The 16796-nt window shown below is 38.6% G+C and overlaps 1 protein-coding gene across 2 annotated transcripts in view; it reads left to right on the forward strand.

Annotated features, from left to right (window-relative positions):
• IARS1 (isoleucyl-tRNA synthetase 1) overlaps positions 1 to 16796 on the forward strand; it is a 68658-nt gene that overhangs the window by 43133 nt on the left and 8729 nt on the right. For both annotated transcript variants that reach the window (XM_015874662.2, XM_015874661.2), the window contains exons 21-30: positions 2136 to 2256; positions 4727 to 4818; positions 5179 to 5256; positions 5707 to 5828; positions 8715 to 8817; positions 9034 to 9117; positions 13825 to 13999; positions 14255 to 14367; positions 14621 to 14716; positions 15960 to 16136. In XM_015874662.2, the coding sequence (XP_015730148.1) occupies positions 2136 to 2256; positions 4727 to 4818; positions 5179 to 5256; positions 5707 to 5828; positions 8715 to 8817; positions 9034 to 9117; positions 13825 to 13999; positions 14255 to 14367; positions 14621 to 14716; positions 15960 to 16136 (1161 nt within the window). The remainder of the gene's footprint in view (positions 1 to 2135; positions 2257 to 4726; positions 4819 to 5178; positions 5257 to 5706; positions 5829 to 8714; positions 8818 to 9033; positions 9118 to 13824; positions 14000 to 14254; positions 14368 to 14620; positions 14717 to 15959; positions 16137 to 16796) is intronic.

A 16796-nucleotide genomic window follows, 5' to 3' on the forward strand; every position in this document is an offset into this window, starting at 1 on the left:
TCAAAGCAGAGCTGACTTCCAAGGTAGTTCAGATTGCCTGTACTCACACTGCAGGTTCCTCTGCGCTGAGAACATTGCTTAATGGCACACGGGTTTAAAACAAATAGAAGTGCAAATAAGTAAAGAAAGGAAAGGTGTTTTCAGCAGCAGCTGCTGTGAGAATTTCTTGAACTAACTCATGTTCTGTGACTTTAATTATGAATCTGCATAAAAGTATTTAACTAGGGAATACTTGACACAGTACATAAGTCACAGCAATATGTTTGCCTTCTGTAATGTGACAGTTAATTATTTTTAAAAATTAAATGTAACTTAGGAATGGAAAGAAAGGTAAATCATTTGCAATAATGCTTTGGACTTGTAGATTACATTTGAAGTAAAAATTCTGGGTAGATTACATGAGTTTCTATGCTTTTAGAATGAAAGGAAGATGAATGTTTCCTATAGTAATATTTCTTCTGAATTGAAGACTTTGCATGCATGTTGTATAGGTTTTGTTGAAGCCATTTTTATTTTTTCAGCTAATATTAGTGATAAAGGTTCCATCTTGTGCAGAATTGCATGGGAGTAAGGGAAAAAGTCCCAACCTTGTAGTACACACGAGATTACAGTGGCAGTTTAATCACTTTGGAGAGCTGCCATTTGAAGCCATAAAGGCGGCTGACTTCAATAAATAATACAGTAAATGGCTGACTTAAATAAATGACTTTATCTTTTTAACAGCCCCTTTTGGGAAGGAAGTCTGGTAGCTTCAGAGCCTAATATTTAATGAATCTTTTCTCAAGATCCCTAGACAGCATTTATCAGACAACCTTGTGCATTGCCCACAGATGGATTTCAGCTTTTGTTTAACCTTTGTATTATCTAATGTGTGCTTTGCTGTGTTTTGCTGTGATCCCATTAAATCTTGCAAGAGCAGCCAACTAGGGGATGGAAGACCCCAGTGGAAAGTCCAGGTGCTTAAGCAAATAGCTTTGGTGATTCAGCAGATTTAAGCTTTCTTTATATGCAGCGAAACCATTCCTTTGCACCATATGAGGCAAAATAATGAGCCATTGGAGGTGATACTGCTGAAACTGGATTTCATGCTCAGGTTTTAACAACTTTTTTCATTGTGTTTTACCTCCTTTAAGAAACTACAGTCTCATTGTTCTGGGTGAAGTCTAATAATAGTTTCCTGCTTACTGTAATTACCTCCATAATTGAAGCTGGTTTAACGATTGCTGACCTAGCTCTGGGATTGCTGCACTTCTGGGTGCACAGATACATTTTTATTCTAAGAATCTTTTCCTTTATACTGCATAAGTACATGATTGGGTTAAATAATCCAGGCAGAGTTTTTACCTGGATTCTGAGGGAAGGCCAAGTGCAAAGGCTTCCAAAACCCAACAGTAAATACAGTTTAAAAACAGCAAACCTCCCTGCCCCATTTTCAACTGGTCATAAAATACCATTGGAGGTGAAGCAGTTTGTTCACTGGATGCTGTTCTTTCTTATGGCCTCGCTTACAGTATCCTGCAGAATCAGTGAAGTGCTATGAAATTTCTCAGGTGGGTGCAAACGTTGCTGTTCTGGTAAGCAACAGAGTGCACTGTTTACATTGGGATGCCTAAAATCCTACCAGCGTTGTTTGGTTTTCTCAGTGGGGATTGTTACTTCTGTTTTTTCACCCTGTCACGTGATCTTAAAAATTATATCCTTCAAATGTCATTCCCATAAATACAATTCATCCTGGTTGTTATATTCCCTGTAAATATTTCAGAGCTCTAGATAAGAGTTATGTAAATTTGAGAGCCCTACCCTGTGTCTGGGAGCTGTGATTTACACTGCAAGCAGGGAAGGAACCACTGAATACTGTTGTGTGCTGTGCTACATTTTGTCTGCTTAACAGATGCAAATAACAGACCTCCTTTGCAGCTGGAAGTGTTGAGTGGTGAGATCAGGAGCAGTGGAAGTCCTCGTTTTCTTTGGTTATTTCTTATGTCTTTCTGGAAGTTAATTTTCTCTCTTAGGAAACTGTGTAACACAGCAGAGGTGACAAGGTACTGGGGACTTAATAGGTGGTTTGATACAAAGATTTGAATATAAACTTCTATGACTTGAAAACGTGTTTTGTGTTTTTATGCTGATGATAGGATGAAGGAAGAGAATTCCTTTACAATGAGAACACAGTTAAGGAGAGCAATAACATCATGGATAAATGGATCCTTTCTTTCACCCAATCGCTCATTCGGTTCTTCAAAGCTGAAATGGCAGGTATGCATGTGTTTGGTGGGGTGTGTGTATGTGAGTTGAATTTTTGATCAGAGAACAAGGCATTTCATCCACAGACTTCCATGTTCTACTGGAGACATGGATAAAACTGTGTACTGTGTAGTATATCAAATGTTGTTTCTGTGGGTGCGGACACAGAATTTGCTATGCTGAGATTTTGAAAGGTAAGGAGGTGCTTTTGTCACAGCTAATCCTGTCAACTTGGTGCTGCATCTTCTAGCTATAACTTCTGAAGCACCTGGGACAACTGATAGTACTATTATAGTAGCTAAGAGATGGCAGCAAAGAGGAAATGAAAGAACGTTTGGGGAAGCTGCAAAAAAGTGCAATCAGCACCAGAATGCCCAGTGATTAAATCAGCTAAAAATAAGTATTTTTGAGCAACACCTGACAAACTTTTCCCTACATTGTAAGGATTTATTTGTAATCATACTGGGAAATATGTAAAGTGGGACAGAATTTGTTAGGATACCACTTAGCTTTAAAAAGAGCCCTTGGAGTAGTCAAATCAGTAAGCTTTTGGGGATCTTTCAATGCACCATGTTCCTTAGCATTGGAAGGGAGGTGGCTTTTTAACATTCTAGTCACTATTTATGAGCAAAGCAACACTTCCCCCATTCCAATGATCTGAAGTTGCCCTCAGAAGAATTTTTAGAAGCCTTCCACAGGTGTACTTAGGTCTGGGGAAGGAAGGCATTAACGGGGTGATAGATAAAGCTGGGGTTAAGAATACAGGGCAATCCTATTCCGCATCAATCCTCTCTTGTGTTCCCTGTCTTAGCCTGGCACGTTCACTCTCACCAAGTACTTAAATGTGATTATCTTGCTGCAGTAAATCAAGCTTGTTATTTTAGTAATAAAACTTTAGGTGAGGTCATCTAAAAATATCCCATTGAAGGAAAAGTATCCTCAAGCTACAAAGGACAGAATTTTGTCTGTCAGAAATGTGAGCTCTTCCTAGGAGCCTCCTTACCAAATGATGGTGGTGTGCACTGAGTTTCATGTGTTACCCAACAAAATGGAGCTGATCCAAGTTTTCATGACTCTTTAGAAAGGAAAACTAGGGGAGAGTAGAAACTATGTGTGTACCTGAGATCTGGGATTAGTATGGAGGTGGTACAGAAATAGCATTTGTAGGAAGATGATTGCTGCTAGAAGCTAGAGGTCTGTTCTGAGTTTCTTAGGGAAAGATGAGGCTAATGAAAAGGGGTATTTCCAGGCAAACTTGAATCTCTTGTTAAATGTGTACTGTTTCTTCCTGCTTTTCTAACCAGCCTCCTAACTCCATAAATCATAGTTAGAAAAGAGCTGGGTGTTTGTCCAGAGAGGTGTGGGTGCCCCATCCCTGGGGGTGCCCAAGGCCAGGCTGGAGGGGGCCCTGATGTGGGCAGCCAGCAGGCAGTCCATGGCAGAGTTTGGAATTGAGTGGACTGTATGGGCCCTTCCAAGCTAAGTCATTCTGTGACTTCTCAGAAGAGCACATTCCCCTATAAATAATTTCTTACTATCACAGCATGACTCTCCTGAGGGCTTCTTTTTTAGGTTTAAATACCAGCACTCTACCTTAAAGGCGTTTCTATTTAGAAAATGCATTGACAAGTGTAACAAAGCTCTTAAAGATCCATTTTATTCAGTAGTTGGCTTGATTAATGAAACTGATTCAAAATTGAGGTGAAAAAACTTGTTTTTCAAGAAGTCACACACAGGTTTAACTTAGAAAAGTAAGTAATATTTAAGCTTTCGAAGCTGGAAAAGGAAATCACTCTTGTTCACAACTGGAGGTTTTTCTCATTGCAGTGTGGTGCTCTTGATGAGCTGCTCTCTATTTTTTTTTGGCTGGTGATTCTCCAAGCTTTCATGTTGCACTGAACTTGAAAATACATTTATGTTTATCTTCCTATCTTGTCAGGCTTGCTGTTACTTTATGGTCTTCTTTTCTATTGTGTTTCTTAGGAAAACAATTTTAAAAGTGCAAATTCCTGAATTAATTGAAATAGGTCTCTCATTTTGAATCTGGCCAACAAAAAAGATGCTGGCAGTAACTGACAATAAAACTTCATCTTATGATTCTACAGTAATTTCCGTTGAACTCGTGGTGACTCGCCTGTATTTATAGCATGTACAAATCTAGGATTTGTCAAATCCTTCACGATTAATGGTCTCTTATCCACTATCCTCTTTGCAAGTCAAATAAAAGCATAAGGCTTCTATAATGCATGTTTGTGTAGGATTAGGGAAGTAATTTAGTGGCAGATACTTGTTCTGAAGCATGAAACAATGATGTGGCCTCAACTTAATAGTATGTTTAATCACATTTTTAATCTTACTAAGAAAAGTGTTTCTGATAAAGCTTGATGTTATCACCAGAGCTGTTAATGATAAGGTATTTATTTAAGTGAGAAGCTTGATGGAGGGAGCCAGTGTTACCTACAGTAAAGTTTTTCCCCTCTAGCTTACAGGCTGTACACTGTAGTCCCTCGGTTAGTGAAGTTTGTAGACATTCTGACCAACTGGTATGTGAGAATGAATCGCAGAAGACTAAAGGTACGCATCTACTTCTGTGTCTTGTTCTGTAAGCAAAGTCCAGGTCTGTGATACACAAAAATCTTACAAACAGCAGAAAGTATCATCAGTTTGTATCTGACAGTGGAAATGAGAAATTAATGGGTCTTTTTTCCTCATGGATTTGAGGAAAACCAACCAAGTACCAAAATGGGCAATAACTTGGTTTCTCTCACTGGATGGGGTTGAACAAAATGAATACAGTTTAGAAAAGCACTTTATTGCATTAATATAGGAAATCCTGGGAATTAACTGAAATGCATGTCATGATTCTGTCATGGGGATTGGTTAATTCTTTTTCCCCACTATGTTTTTATTAATTTTGACAAATGCTTTGAATAGGGTGAGAATGGGACCGAGGACTGCATTATGGCCCTGGAAACCTTGTTCAGTGTTTTGTTTTCCATGTGCAGACTTATGGTAAGACAATTACAGCCAACTATAACGAATTGACTTTTAAAAATGCAATTAATCTAGAAGCATGCATCTTTTGAGTCATTCATAGAAACTCAAGGTATAGAGTTCTCTCCTTGCATGAGGAGAGGTGTATTGCTGCCGGCTTGCTTGTTTCCTACCTTCCCCTTTTCTTGGCTTGTCTGGCCAATGGTGATTTAAAGAGTTTCAGCAAATTTCACCTGGCTTAGAGACATTAGGAGTTCTTATCTGGTAAGCAGGCATCTGAAGCTCAGGAAGCTGGTCGATAAGTATTACCATTTATTTCACTCTGCTGTTTGAGTAACTTCATAGTTCTGTGCTGGAGACGCTGAGCGTTCCGTTTTTGGTGAGCTGTCCTTATGCAGTTCATAAGCGTTACTGATTTATAATGTACAAACAATAAAGAAATAATAATGAATGAATGCAACATTACAGGCTCCATATACTCCATTTATCACTGAACTGATGTACCAGAATCTGAAGACGCTTATTGATCCAGCCTCAGTTCAGGAGAGGAATACTGAAAGCATCCACTACCTCATGCTTCCTGCAGTGAGGTAAGAGGTTTCTGTTGTGGGACAAAGTGGGTTTTCGTTCTTTTTTTCTGCTTTTTATTATTCCAGTTAAGTCTGTTTAAAACTGGTGTGATAAACAGGAAAATGCTGCTTTGATAACTGAATAGCTCCTTTGTATCAGGAAGAGTTTTAAGATGGTAGTTCAGACCTTTTTTTTCATACAAGCAAAGAATGTTCAAGTTTGATTAAGCTCTGGTTGTTAGCCCCTTTTCTATAGGAGGACATGTCTTTAGCAATACACTTCTCAGCTTTGACAGTGAATGTGAATTTTCTCTCTGCATTTAGGCAGTGGAATTCTTGGTTAAAGGGTTGTAGAGATAAGATGGAAAGCATTTAGGAGGAATGCACACTTCCCACTCAGTGTTCTCTGCATATGGATGAGGAATATCATTTTTATTCTTCAAAAAGTGCTGACGAAAAGCCTAAAATGCCTACCAATGAGGAACCCAAAAGGATTATAAAACTTCCTTGCATGCCCTACCATTGCAAGAATGCTGGAGTTGCTTCATCTTTCAGCCTTTCTGAGCAAATGCTGATGCCAAATCCCATGTGGATTAGAATTATTGTTTTGAGTGGACCACATATGGAGCCAGTAGAGCGAGTTCTCCTGGCTTCTGATCAGGAATTTGGACCATTGTCCGGAGATTTCCACTTCCTTGTGAGAGAATGCATGATACGGGAGAGCTTTCCGGATGGATCATTTGTTGAATGTTAATGGGTCAGGGTTTTTTGTGTTTGTTTTGTCTCGCACATCTCAGAAAGGTTTAGCTCCATGAGGGTTATATTGGACATATGCTCTGGATTATCAACTTGATCCAGTTAGAATTTGATCACTAAAGAATGGGGTGGGGTTTTTTTCTGTCCAGCCAAAAGACACTTATATTACAGTAATCACTGACTCATTAGTGCCTTGGTGTTACGTTTGTTCATTAAGTTGGTGCCTGCACTTCAGTCTGCTATTAGTTGCTGGGTATGAGAGAGCCACACTTTCCTCTTCCTTTTGAATTGCAGCTCAGTTCAAAAACTCTTGAGGATAAAGGAGATGACCTTGATCTTTTACGTGCTAGTTTAAGAATTCAAACCTTGTAGCAATGTTGTTTCTTTTATGGATGCTGTATAACCTTTGATGAAGGCTTATGTTCTTTTTGCTTGCTTTAGTAGTGAGAGCTCTTGCAGCAAGGAGTCTGAGATTCTTGTAATGATGGAGCTGATTTTCTGTTCTCTGGCAAAGTGCTGTAAAGAATGTGAAATTGAATGTGAAGCTTTTGAGTTATCAGAAATGCTTCTGAGTTCCTGGAGCATAGAAGGATAGGGAGCTGATTTTTAGGAGCTCAGATCAGGCATATACTTAGCAGGGGTGTTTAGAAGTGGCTTAGTAGCCTCTCTTATTCCTGTTAGTGCTGCACTATGCAGACATATGCATTTGAGTGGCTGCACAGCTTTCCCTTTACCTGTATTTACTTTGGTTTTTGTCTGCTTGAAGAATTTACTGGACCCCCTGCATATCAATTTTTCCCTTTGCCTGATTAAAAGACATGTTTTCAGAGCTAAATTATTGTTGAGGATTTAGTTTCACCTCAAGTTGCTAAGCACATTGTTGTGCTATTCTTCTGGGAGTGTTTTTCTGAAGGCTGTGTGAAGAAAATACTGTTAGCCAAGAAAGAGGTGTGAGAAACTTCCCTGGCGTAGCTTTAGAAAATGTTTCTTTAGCCTCTGACAATATGATGGCTGTGCACTGAAAAAGCTGATGGACTTGGCTGCTTTCACAACTGACCTTGAATGAATATGTGTGTTATGAAGCCCATAGAAGTATTGCTTGGTTGCATTTATGGGCATTCATACAAACCACCAAAGCTATTCTCATGTTGTTGCTCTGCAGTGCTGTCAAATAACAGCAAGTAAGATTGAAATACTGCTACATTGTGCTATTCAAACCTTTGTGGGGGTTAAATCTTACATTGTGCGATCCACGTATTTCCAAGATTTGTGCAGGCTGCCATAGGTCCTAGTTCTTGGAAAAACAGAAGCTTCAGAATAGGTACTGATATTTTAATTGATGCCCTAATGCAGAACATGTGGCTGTCTGGAACTACTCTTGCTTTAGCAGATTTTTTTTCCTGAACAATCATTATCAAATCTGTGATTATTCATTCCAATACAGAGAGTAACTTTGTTATATTCCCAACTGTCCTGTTCACAACGGTACCTTTGATACAACACCGGGGCAGTTTTAAAGGAGTTGTTCAAATTATGCAGCTCCTCAAGAAATCAGGAAAACCTTGTTCTCAGATCTGTTGGATGTTAGTACATTTGGAACAAGACACGTGTGTCTGCTTACTAAAGGAAAAGAAAAGGAGAGGGAGGGGAGCTGCCTCAGAATAGAAGGGTGTTAAAATGATAAAGCCAGAAAAGATGACAGGACTGTCTAAAACATCAAGCTGTAGTACATAGAATTCCTGGAAAAGATAAATTGAGATCCAGCGAGTTGGTTCCATTATGGGTATTTCATTGTCATTACAAATATTCTATTTATAATACCTTTTTACATCTTCTTATAATATTAAGAATGCAAATCTTAATTTTATTGAGTACTAATAAAACAGGTAATGACTCAGTCCATCATCTGTTTTGTGAGAGGTTCTAATAAAGCAGAGTTTAAAAACAGCTTTTATATTTTGTCTTAGTGTGAGTTATTTCTCCATTTTATCCACAAAGAGAGAAATGTGTTTGTTCATTTTCCATGTAGTCCCAAACAGGGCATTATGGGTCACTTGTAGGAAATTTCAGGGAATTAGGTGAAAGATTTTAAATCTGCTCAAACAAACGCAGATATGATGAAGCATTATAACATTTCCTTTTTTAATTTAGGGAGGATCTGATCGACAGAAAAATTGAAAGTGCTGTTTCTTGTTTGCAGTCTGTTATTGAGCTCGGACGAGTAATCAGAGACAGAAAAACCATTCCAGTAAAGGTTAGAATTCCTAATGCTTCTTACCAGTACCTTGTGAGTATGTGATGGCTTTTTAATTTTGGAATAAGCCTGGGGAAACCGGATAATTAAGGTTGGACTAGCAGACAGAATTCAACAGTGAATTACATCAAATGATTATGTAATGATATTTGAATTTTGTTACTTTCATTAGGAAGGATAAAAATTTTTTGTTGTTTTTTTTGTTCCTCTCCCCAGTATCCCTTGAAAGAAGTAGTTGTTATCCATCAAGACCCAGAGGCTCTGGAGAACATCAGGTCTCTAGAGAAGTACATACTTGAGGTAAGAATGTTGTGACAGTAACATTGAAATGGATTGTGTATGTTAGTAAGTTTTCTTAAGGAACAAAGCCCTAATTTCCCACGCTGTCTGTGGTAATTATTCAGTAGGTAAAATTAGTTTGTAATGTAATGAAAGGAGATATCAGTGGGAATGATGTGCAGAAGTGAAGGTAGATGGGCAGTGATCTGTAGGCAGTTGGTTGTAGTACTGAGATGTACTTCCTCTCTCAAACTGACTGTGTGGAACTTCATTAATGAGTAATTAAGAGACCATTGGAAATGTTACTTCTCTTCATCAGTGAAGGGAAAAACATTTTCTGAATGAAAATAAGGTAAGGTTCAACTATGTGTCATCAAAGAGATGAGTTACGAAGTCTGTGCTCTCCAGTTAAAGGGCATTTGATGGTTAAGTTGGTTAGCTGAGAGAGAGGAGCTCAGTGTAAGGCAGAATAACAGTCCAGACAAGATTGTCACAAGACGTTTCTTAGGAGATAAAAATACAATAAGGTTTTAGTCTGTACAATTGGTTGGACTTACCTGCTCCTGGATGCCGCTGCAATACTCTTTAATATGTGACCATTAGAGAAATGCAGCCTCTGCCCTACTTCTACATCTTGATTTGGATTAAAGCCTTGTTATTAAAAAATAAAAGAAACCCTGTTTTTGAGCTTAACTTGCTGTAACTGGCTGGACTTTCTGCTTTTGGTCAGTCATTTTACAATCCATAGTATTTTTAAGAAGTGAAATTTAAAAAAAGTTTTTTTTATGAATACACTTCATTTATTTGGATGTTTATAGTATAAAATAAATATTTTAAAATTCAGTACTGCATTTTAGCAGCTGTTTCTGAAGGCACAAAGCCTATTAAATTTTGATTGCTTAAGAGATTGTATGTAGAGAATGCTTTTTTGGGCTTTATGTTCAATTACATTTCATTACAAATAGACTTTATATGCACTTTTATGTCAGTGATATATGAGGAATCAAACAGTAAGGGGGGAATAGTGAGATGTTTTTCAGTTGCAGTGATGAATTTAAATAAGCTGTGGTGCCAAGTCTGCCTTGGAATTTGTAAGGCATCAGCATCTAGAAGAAAACAACTTGCAAAACAATGGTATTAAGTTCTTAATTAAATTAAATATTATCTTAAATTTATCATGATGGTGCATTTGATATAGTGAGCTATGATGCATGACATTTTTCACAGCTAGCAGCCTAGGGGCTTTGTAATTGCATCACTGTACAGGAAGTACAATAAGTAAAAATCTCCATTATAAGATTGGAGGCCTTTCAGAACCACTTCAAGGCAGTGAGGAAAGAAGGAAAACTTGTTAAGCAATACTGGTCTTGCTGAGCAGCCTTAATTTCTTCTCACTGTAGTAGACATTTGTTTGGGTAGATGGTTATTTGTCACCCAGGTCTTTCACCGTGTTGTCTATGGTCATAGACCATGTCTTTTATATGTGTCACTGGAAGGAAAGAATTGCATTTCAAGTAACAGCTCTTTGCTAAGAAACCAGAATTTTAGAGGCATGCATTTGGTGTTTGATATTGGGCAGAATGTATGCATCAGAGTATAAACTGGGGATTATTTCATGACCATATCTTCTGTATTGGTCTGTCTTGATTGTTCACTTGAATCCTTCCCTTATGCAGTCTGTGTATATATATGTATATATATATTATATGTGGCTTTTGATTCAGTGACTGTACACAGAGTACGTATTAGCCCAGTCTTGGAGAATGACAGCACCTTTGTAGTTGCTTAGATGATCTTCCCTGTTTAATACCTCCTGAATGATGTCTTTTTTGAGGAAGAGCCTAATGAAGGATCGTTATTGTAGAAGATAAGTACAGAATAACACAAACTACCCAGCCCCCCATCCCACCTTTTATTACAGGAGATTTCACTTAGAGGTTTAAAGAATACTTTCTGAATGCCTGTGAACCACATGCTTAGCCTTCTCATGTCCTGGCCTCAAATCATCTTACTTGAAATAATCTCTGCTTAAATGAGCGAAACTCAGAAGAGAAAAGAATTTTAACAGTGATGTAGCTGTACTAATTCACGCAGTAGCTCATGAAGCATAAAGTTATGGTGGTCTAGCCTTAGTGGATTTTTCTTTCTTAAAATACGTAACCTCTTGCGTTGTCTCAGGGAAACATGTCATGGAAGATGTGAATTACAAGTTCTATTTCAATTATAATAACCACTGGGAGTAGGGCATATAGAGGTTTCTTTCCTCATCTCAAAATGGTATGGCCCTTATTGAATGCCTGCCCTTGGATTCTTTCTTCCTTCTAATGAGACTGTCTTCAGAAGGCTCTGGAATAGAACACCTGGTCACGTGCTTAAAATCTGATAGAACTTTTTTTAGTTCGAGCTGGCATTGTCAAGATAAACTACTTTGCCCTGACAAAGAAAACAAAAATCTGTGTTGACGTGAGCAAGATAAGCGCAAATTGCTTGTCTTGGTGACAGCAGCTGTGCCAGCTGATGACAGGAAATTCAATAGATGACTGAAGCAGAGGAGGACCTTTTAAACTCCCAATTACATATTACTCCAACAGCACCATTGTTCCCAAAGCCTAAGTATTCATCTACACCAAGTAGCTAAGACTTCTTTTTGGAGAACACTGGGTAAGGAAGGAAGTCATGGCTTGATGCACAAGACATGTTTAGATCAATGTTAGTGTCTTCCATGTTTTCTTCATCTGAAAACTGGAATAAGGGATTGTTCAGAAATGAATTTTGAAGAAGGTGAGCTTTGCTTACTCAAATTACTTTGACTTTAGATGACAAAACTTGCTGCCAACTTTTACATCTGCTGAAAGGTGACAAAGAAACCTAGCGGTCTGATAAGCTACTGCATAATTGGGTGAACAGACAGAAGTATGTTGTGCTTTAATTGAAATAGCAAATTTTGAAAGGTTTGTTTGGTGGGTTTGGTGTCCCAGTAACACAGTAGACTGAATCTATGAGTGGGCTGAATTAACTGGTACATGAGTTGTGGCAGTGTGTGTGGTCCTTCCACATTGTGTTTATTACAATATTACATAATCAATAATACTTCCCTTTTAAGCAGAGGGCACAGCTCAGCTGAAGCACAGCACTGGCATTTCTTTGTCTGTTCTGAGAGTTGGATGCAGTTGGTAGGTGGGTTACGGGTCAGTCTGATCGTACCTGGCTCATGGGGTATTAACATAAACTAAAGGCCCTTGTACAGCACTGAGAAGTTATGAAATATGTTGCTCTTGCTGTTTTGAATATGAAGGACCATTTTTGCCACACTTTGTGTGAGTGAAATGTAACAGGTGTGATTGGTTTTGATTTTCTAGAAAAAGAGTAAGTACTACTTTAAATCAAAGCATTGCAGTGAGGCAAGTATAAACAAATCCAAGGTACAAAGTTGCTTTTTTTTTTCTATTGGAGAGTTGTTCTAGTTTTACAATTAATAATGTATACAGAGGAATGATTTCCTAATCTAATTAGCATAGGAAAATTGTCCTAACGGACTTGGCTTATATGTAATTTATCTAATCAGGCCAAAAATCATCTTTAAATTTGTGCTATTTTTTGGTTTGCTATTTTTTCCCCACGAGGTCGTCATTTACCACTTGTGGGTTCATTCCAATTAAAACTGAATATCTGAAGTACATAATTTTCATTAGATTTCCTAAAAGATGTATTAAATAAAATTGGATTCAGTTGGATTCTTGGCTCCTCATGTCAGTAGGACTTCCTGGGGAATTAGACTTTGAGCTCAGAGATTGTGATTAAGCATTACTTCTGAGTCTGTTTGGCTTCTTGCTACTCCTTTCATGCTGATGCCACCATTTACTTTGCTTTCTACAAGACTTGGAGTAGCTTGCTTGCCAAATGCACTTGATGATTGTATGTCTTATTTTTGTGAACTCTTAACAACCTTCTGGAGGAGATTTAAGCACAACATGCTGTAAGTATTGGGCAATCTGACAGTCAAAGTCTATGGAACTATAGTATGTGAGATCTGTAACTGTAGAAGAGCAGCATGTTGGCAATTCAGACCTTTCAAGTTCTGTCCCTGGTATGCTACAAAGAGAAAAAGCAAGACTATGTGAGACTGGGATTTTTGGTATCAAGTTCTGCCAAGTATTTGTTTTGTATGCATGCATGGTGGCTTTCCTGAGCAAGGTGTTTTTCTGTATAGGAAGGACATAGAATAAACAGGTAAAGAGTCAAAAAGAAGCAGTAGCAGTTGTGCAACTTAAAGCATAAAGTTGCTGATGATAGTTTTCTGGCTAAAAGCATTCTAAAAGGCTTGTTTTAGTCACGTATGTCTTCCTCAGTTTTGCCAGGCCATTTTCTAACACCGCTGCACGCAGAGATAATAGTTTTAACTCTCCAGGGTAGTTGTAGCAGTAAAATAAGAGAGGCTGTTGAAATCTGATTTGAGTTGAGTGCTGTCTGGTGTGTCTGGTGGTGTTATTGCAATGTCTGCCTAAAGGCTGAAGACAAGAGAAGGATCTTCTGTGTTGGTCGGGTTTACTTGCTGTGCTGTGTTAGCAAATTACTTGGCTCAGAGATTCAACCATTCAGAAAAATATCCAGCATAGGAAATTTGCCTTTCCTAGTGCTGTTGTCCATCCTTTTGAACCATCTGTTCTAGCAGTTGTCTGAAATGACTGTCCTTCAGCTTCATTTTTGTCTCCTGGTGTATTTATATAGGAGCTTAACGTACGCAAGGTGACGTTATCCACAAACAAAGATAAATATGGAGTCAGGCTGAGAGCAGAACCGGATCACATGGTGCTTGGGAAGCGTCTGAAAGGTGCATTTAAGTCTGTCATGGCTGCAATCAAAGAGCTGAAGAGCGAGCAGCTGGAGGAATTCCAAGAGACAGGTACGTGGTGGGCCCAATCACCAGACAGTGGTAAAGCTGACAAAACAAACAGGCATAATTCTTCTGCCTGTAGAAGTGTTAGTAAGAAAAACCTGAATGTGGGATAGTTCAGTGTGTCTTAAATGTTTAATTGCTGTTTAACTTCATGGTTAACATTGTGCATTTCATGGATTTAAGTCTGAAACTTGAAGTGTTCTGAACTTCCAATAATTTTTCTTACTTCAAATTTAAGAGACTCTTCTGTCAATTCTGTAGGCACCATTGTGGTCGAAGGACATGAGCTTCATGGAGAGGATCTTCGTCTCATGTACACTTTTGATCAGGTTGCAGGAGGGTCTGCCCAGTTTGAGGCACATTCTGATGCTCAGGTATCTTATTCATTATTTGTTTTTAAGTTAAGGATAGCATTACTCTAAAAATAAAATGGAGGTGGAAAGTTGGGATTTTATTTATTCAGTTGGGCTTCTGGGATTTGGTGAACACTCCTACTGGTTGAAGTACATCTTTCACTGTGATATTTTGCAAGGAGCTCTGTGAAAACTTAACTGTGCTTCTGAGCAAACTGTAATGGCTTTTTTCCAGTGTGTCACCTGTCCAGCTGTCTTCTTTGCATTACCTTAGGTTTTAGTTCTGCTGGATGTTACCCCAGACCAGTCTATGGTGGATGAAGGAGTGGCCCGGGAGGTGATCAACCGCATTCAGAAGCTTCGCAAAAAGGTTGGGAGGCAGTGAAACACAACAGTTTACTTCTGAGCTATCTTGTTACAACGCATAGCAGAAACTGACCTTTAAGTACAGAGCCTTATATCATTTACTCCCAATCTGTCAACTTTTTGAAATAAATGGTTAGAAATATATGTAATTATTAAGTTTCTGTATTTGTAAGTTGCCAGAGTTGAACCTTAAGCTGTAACTATACATCGCTGGAAGCAAACAAACCTTTTTAACCAAGCTCCAGTTGCTTCAGGCACATAGCTGAAGGGAGAGTTAACCAGCTCTCAGGCCTGCCCTCCTCCTGCTGAGCATTGCTGTCAGCTGTGGTGTATTGCTTCAGGTGGGCTGGTGAGAGCCAAGGCATTTGAGCCTAGGTCTGTAAAAGGGGAATGAGCTTGTGCCTTAGCAAGTTGCAGGAGGCGCACCAATTGATATGAATGGTTCTTCTCTAAATTGTTCTCATCATGAATACAAGTGATGCTACCTGACCTTTTGTGTTGAAGCTCTTTGAACCAGCATGACTTCTACAGTGCAAACTGGAAAAGAACTGGTACTTTCATTTTGTGCTTGGAAAGCCAGGTTGCCAGCAGGGTAATCACAAGACAAGCAAGGCTTTAAAGTGAACGTGTGTTCCTTTCTGGAGGAAAAAAAAATTAGAAGCTTCATAACCTGCAATTCTGTCTTTTGTTCTGTTGTTCTCTCATTCTCACTCCTGTGACCAAAACACACAAATGATAAAAACAACCAAGTTCTGATCTACAGTAACTATTGCTGGGATGGCTTTAGGACTCTTTTTTTCCCTTGAAACTGTTTTCTTACTGAAGCAGAGTTGTGCTGTTACTCAGTATCAACATGCCACGGTCAAAAACAACACCAAATATAATTGAGATACAAGAGCAATGCTTAGGCTACCAGGATGTGAGTGCTATTAAATTTCTCATACTTCAAGAGCAGCTTTTCTATACATTTGTTAAGTTTTCAGTTTGAACAGGAGGAATGGTGAATGAATTTGAAAGTGAGGCATTTGGAGGGAAGCGTGCTTTTTGTTCATTAGCTTCAGAAGAATGAATCACCGTATTTCATGCCTCTTTCACCTGACTAAATAGTTGCTTTATTCTAATATTTCAGTAGAAGCTTTTAACGAGTGTCTGGTAAATATCTAATATGTTTCTTAGTTTAAAAGCATCCTTCTTTTAGTCTGTATACACCTTGCTGAGGTTAATCGTGTATTTGGTCTCTCCTGCAGCGAAATCTGGTTCCCACAGATGAGATTACAGTGTACTACAGATCACATCCAGAAGGTGATTACTTGGATACTGTCATTAAGGAACATACAGATTTCATTTTTGCAACAATAAAGGCTGCCCTGAAGCCTTACCCAGTTCCTACCTCAAAAGAAGTTCTCATCCAGGAGACCACCCAGGTGAGAAGAAAGCATCATTGACTGCATAGGCTTATTTAGTCATCTGCTTTTAAATGAGTGAATTGATTTGATGGCAGATATTTTTATATCAATATATGTGAGATGTCGGGGGTGTTGTTTCATATCTGTGAGTGTCCATGTTTCTTTCTTGGGGTTTAATAAGATAACAGGTGAGACTGGTTACTTTTGTGTAATTGCATGAAAACAAGTTGGCTTGGGCACCATGGTAAATATGTTAGGTAGAAATTTGTGTATGCATGAAACACTTAACATGGTTATTTGTATTTGGATTAGTTCATAGCTTAGACAGCAAAAATATTGTGGGGGGTGGATAAGCAGCATGAGCACAGATGAGTTACAGTGACCGATGTGCACTTCCAGGTATAAAAGCAACTGCAAGGTGAAAGAGCCACGTGTGCAGTGCTGCACGTGAGTCAGATCAGCTCTGCAGCGTCACTGCAGCAGATCTCTGAAAGCTATTAAAAGGAGGAAGGATGTCTGCATGATAGTGAATATGCATGAAGCCTGGGACAAAAATGAAACACAGTCTGTTTTGGTTTTTTTTCTTGGAACAGTTTGATTAAATTCAGGGTTAATATTTCTGTGAAGTTATTCTGGATCAGTTTTTAATAACAGGTCTTAATTATGAACAACACTCCC

The sequence above is a fragment of the Coturnix japonica genome, chromosome 12, assembly GCF_001577835.2.
Source record: "Coturnix japonica isolate 7356 chromosome 12, Coturnix japonica 2.1, whole genome shotgun sequence".
In the NCBI taxonomy this organism is placed as follows: domain Eukaryota; kingdom Metazoa; phylum Chordata; class Aves; order Galliformes; family Phasianidae; genus Coturnix; species Coturnix japonica.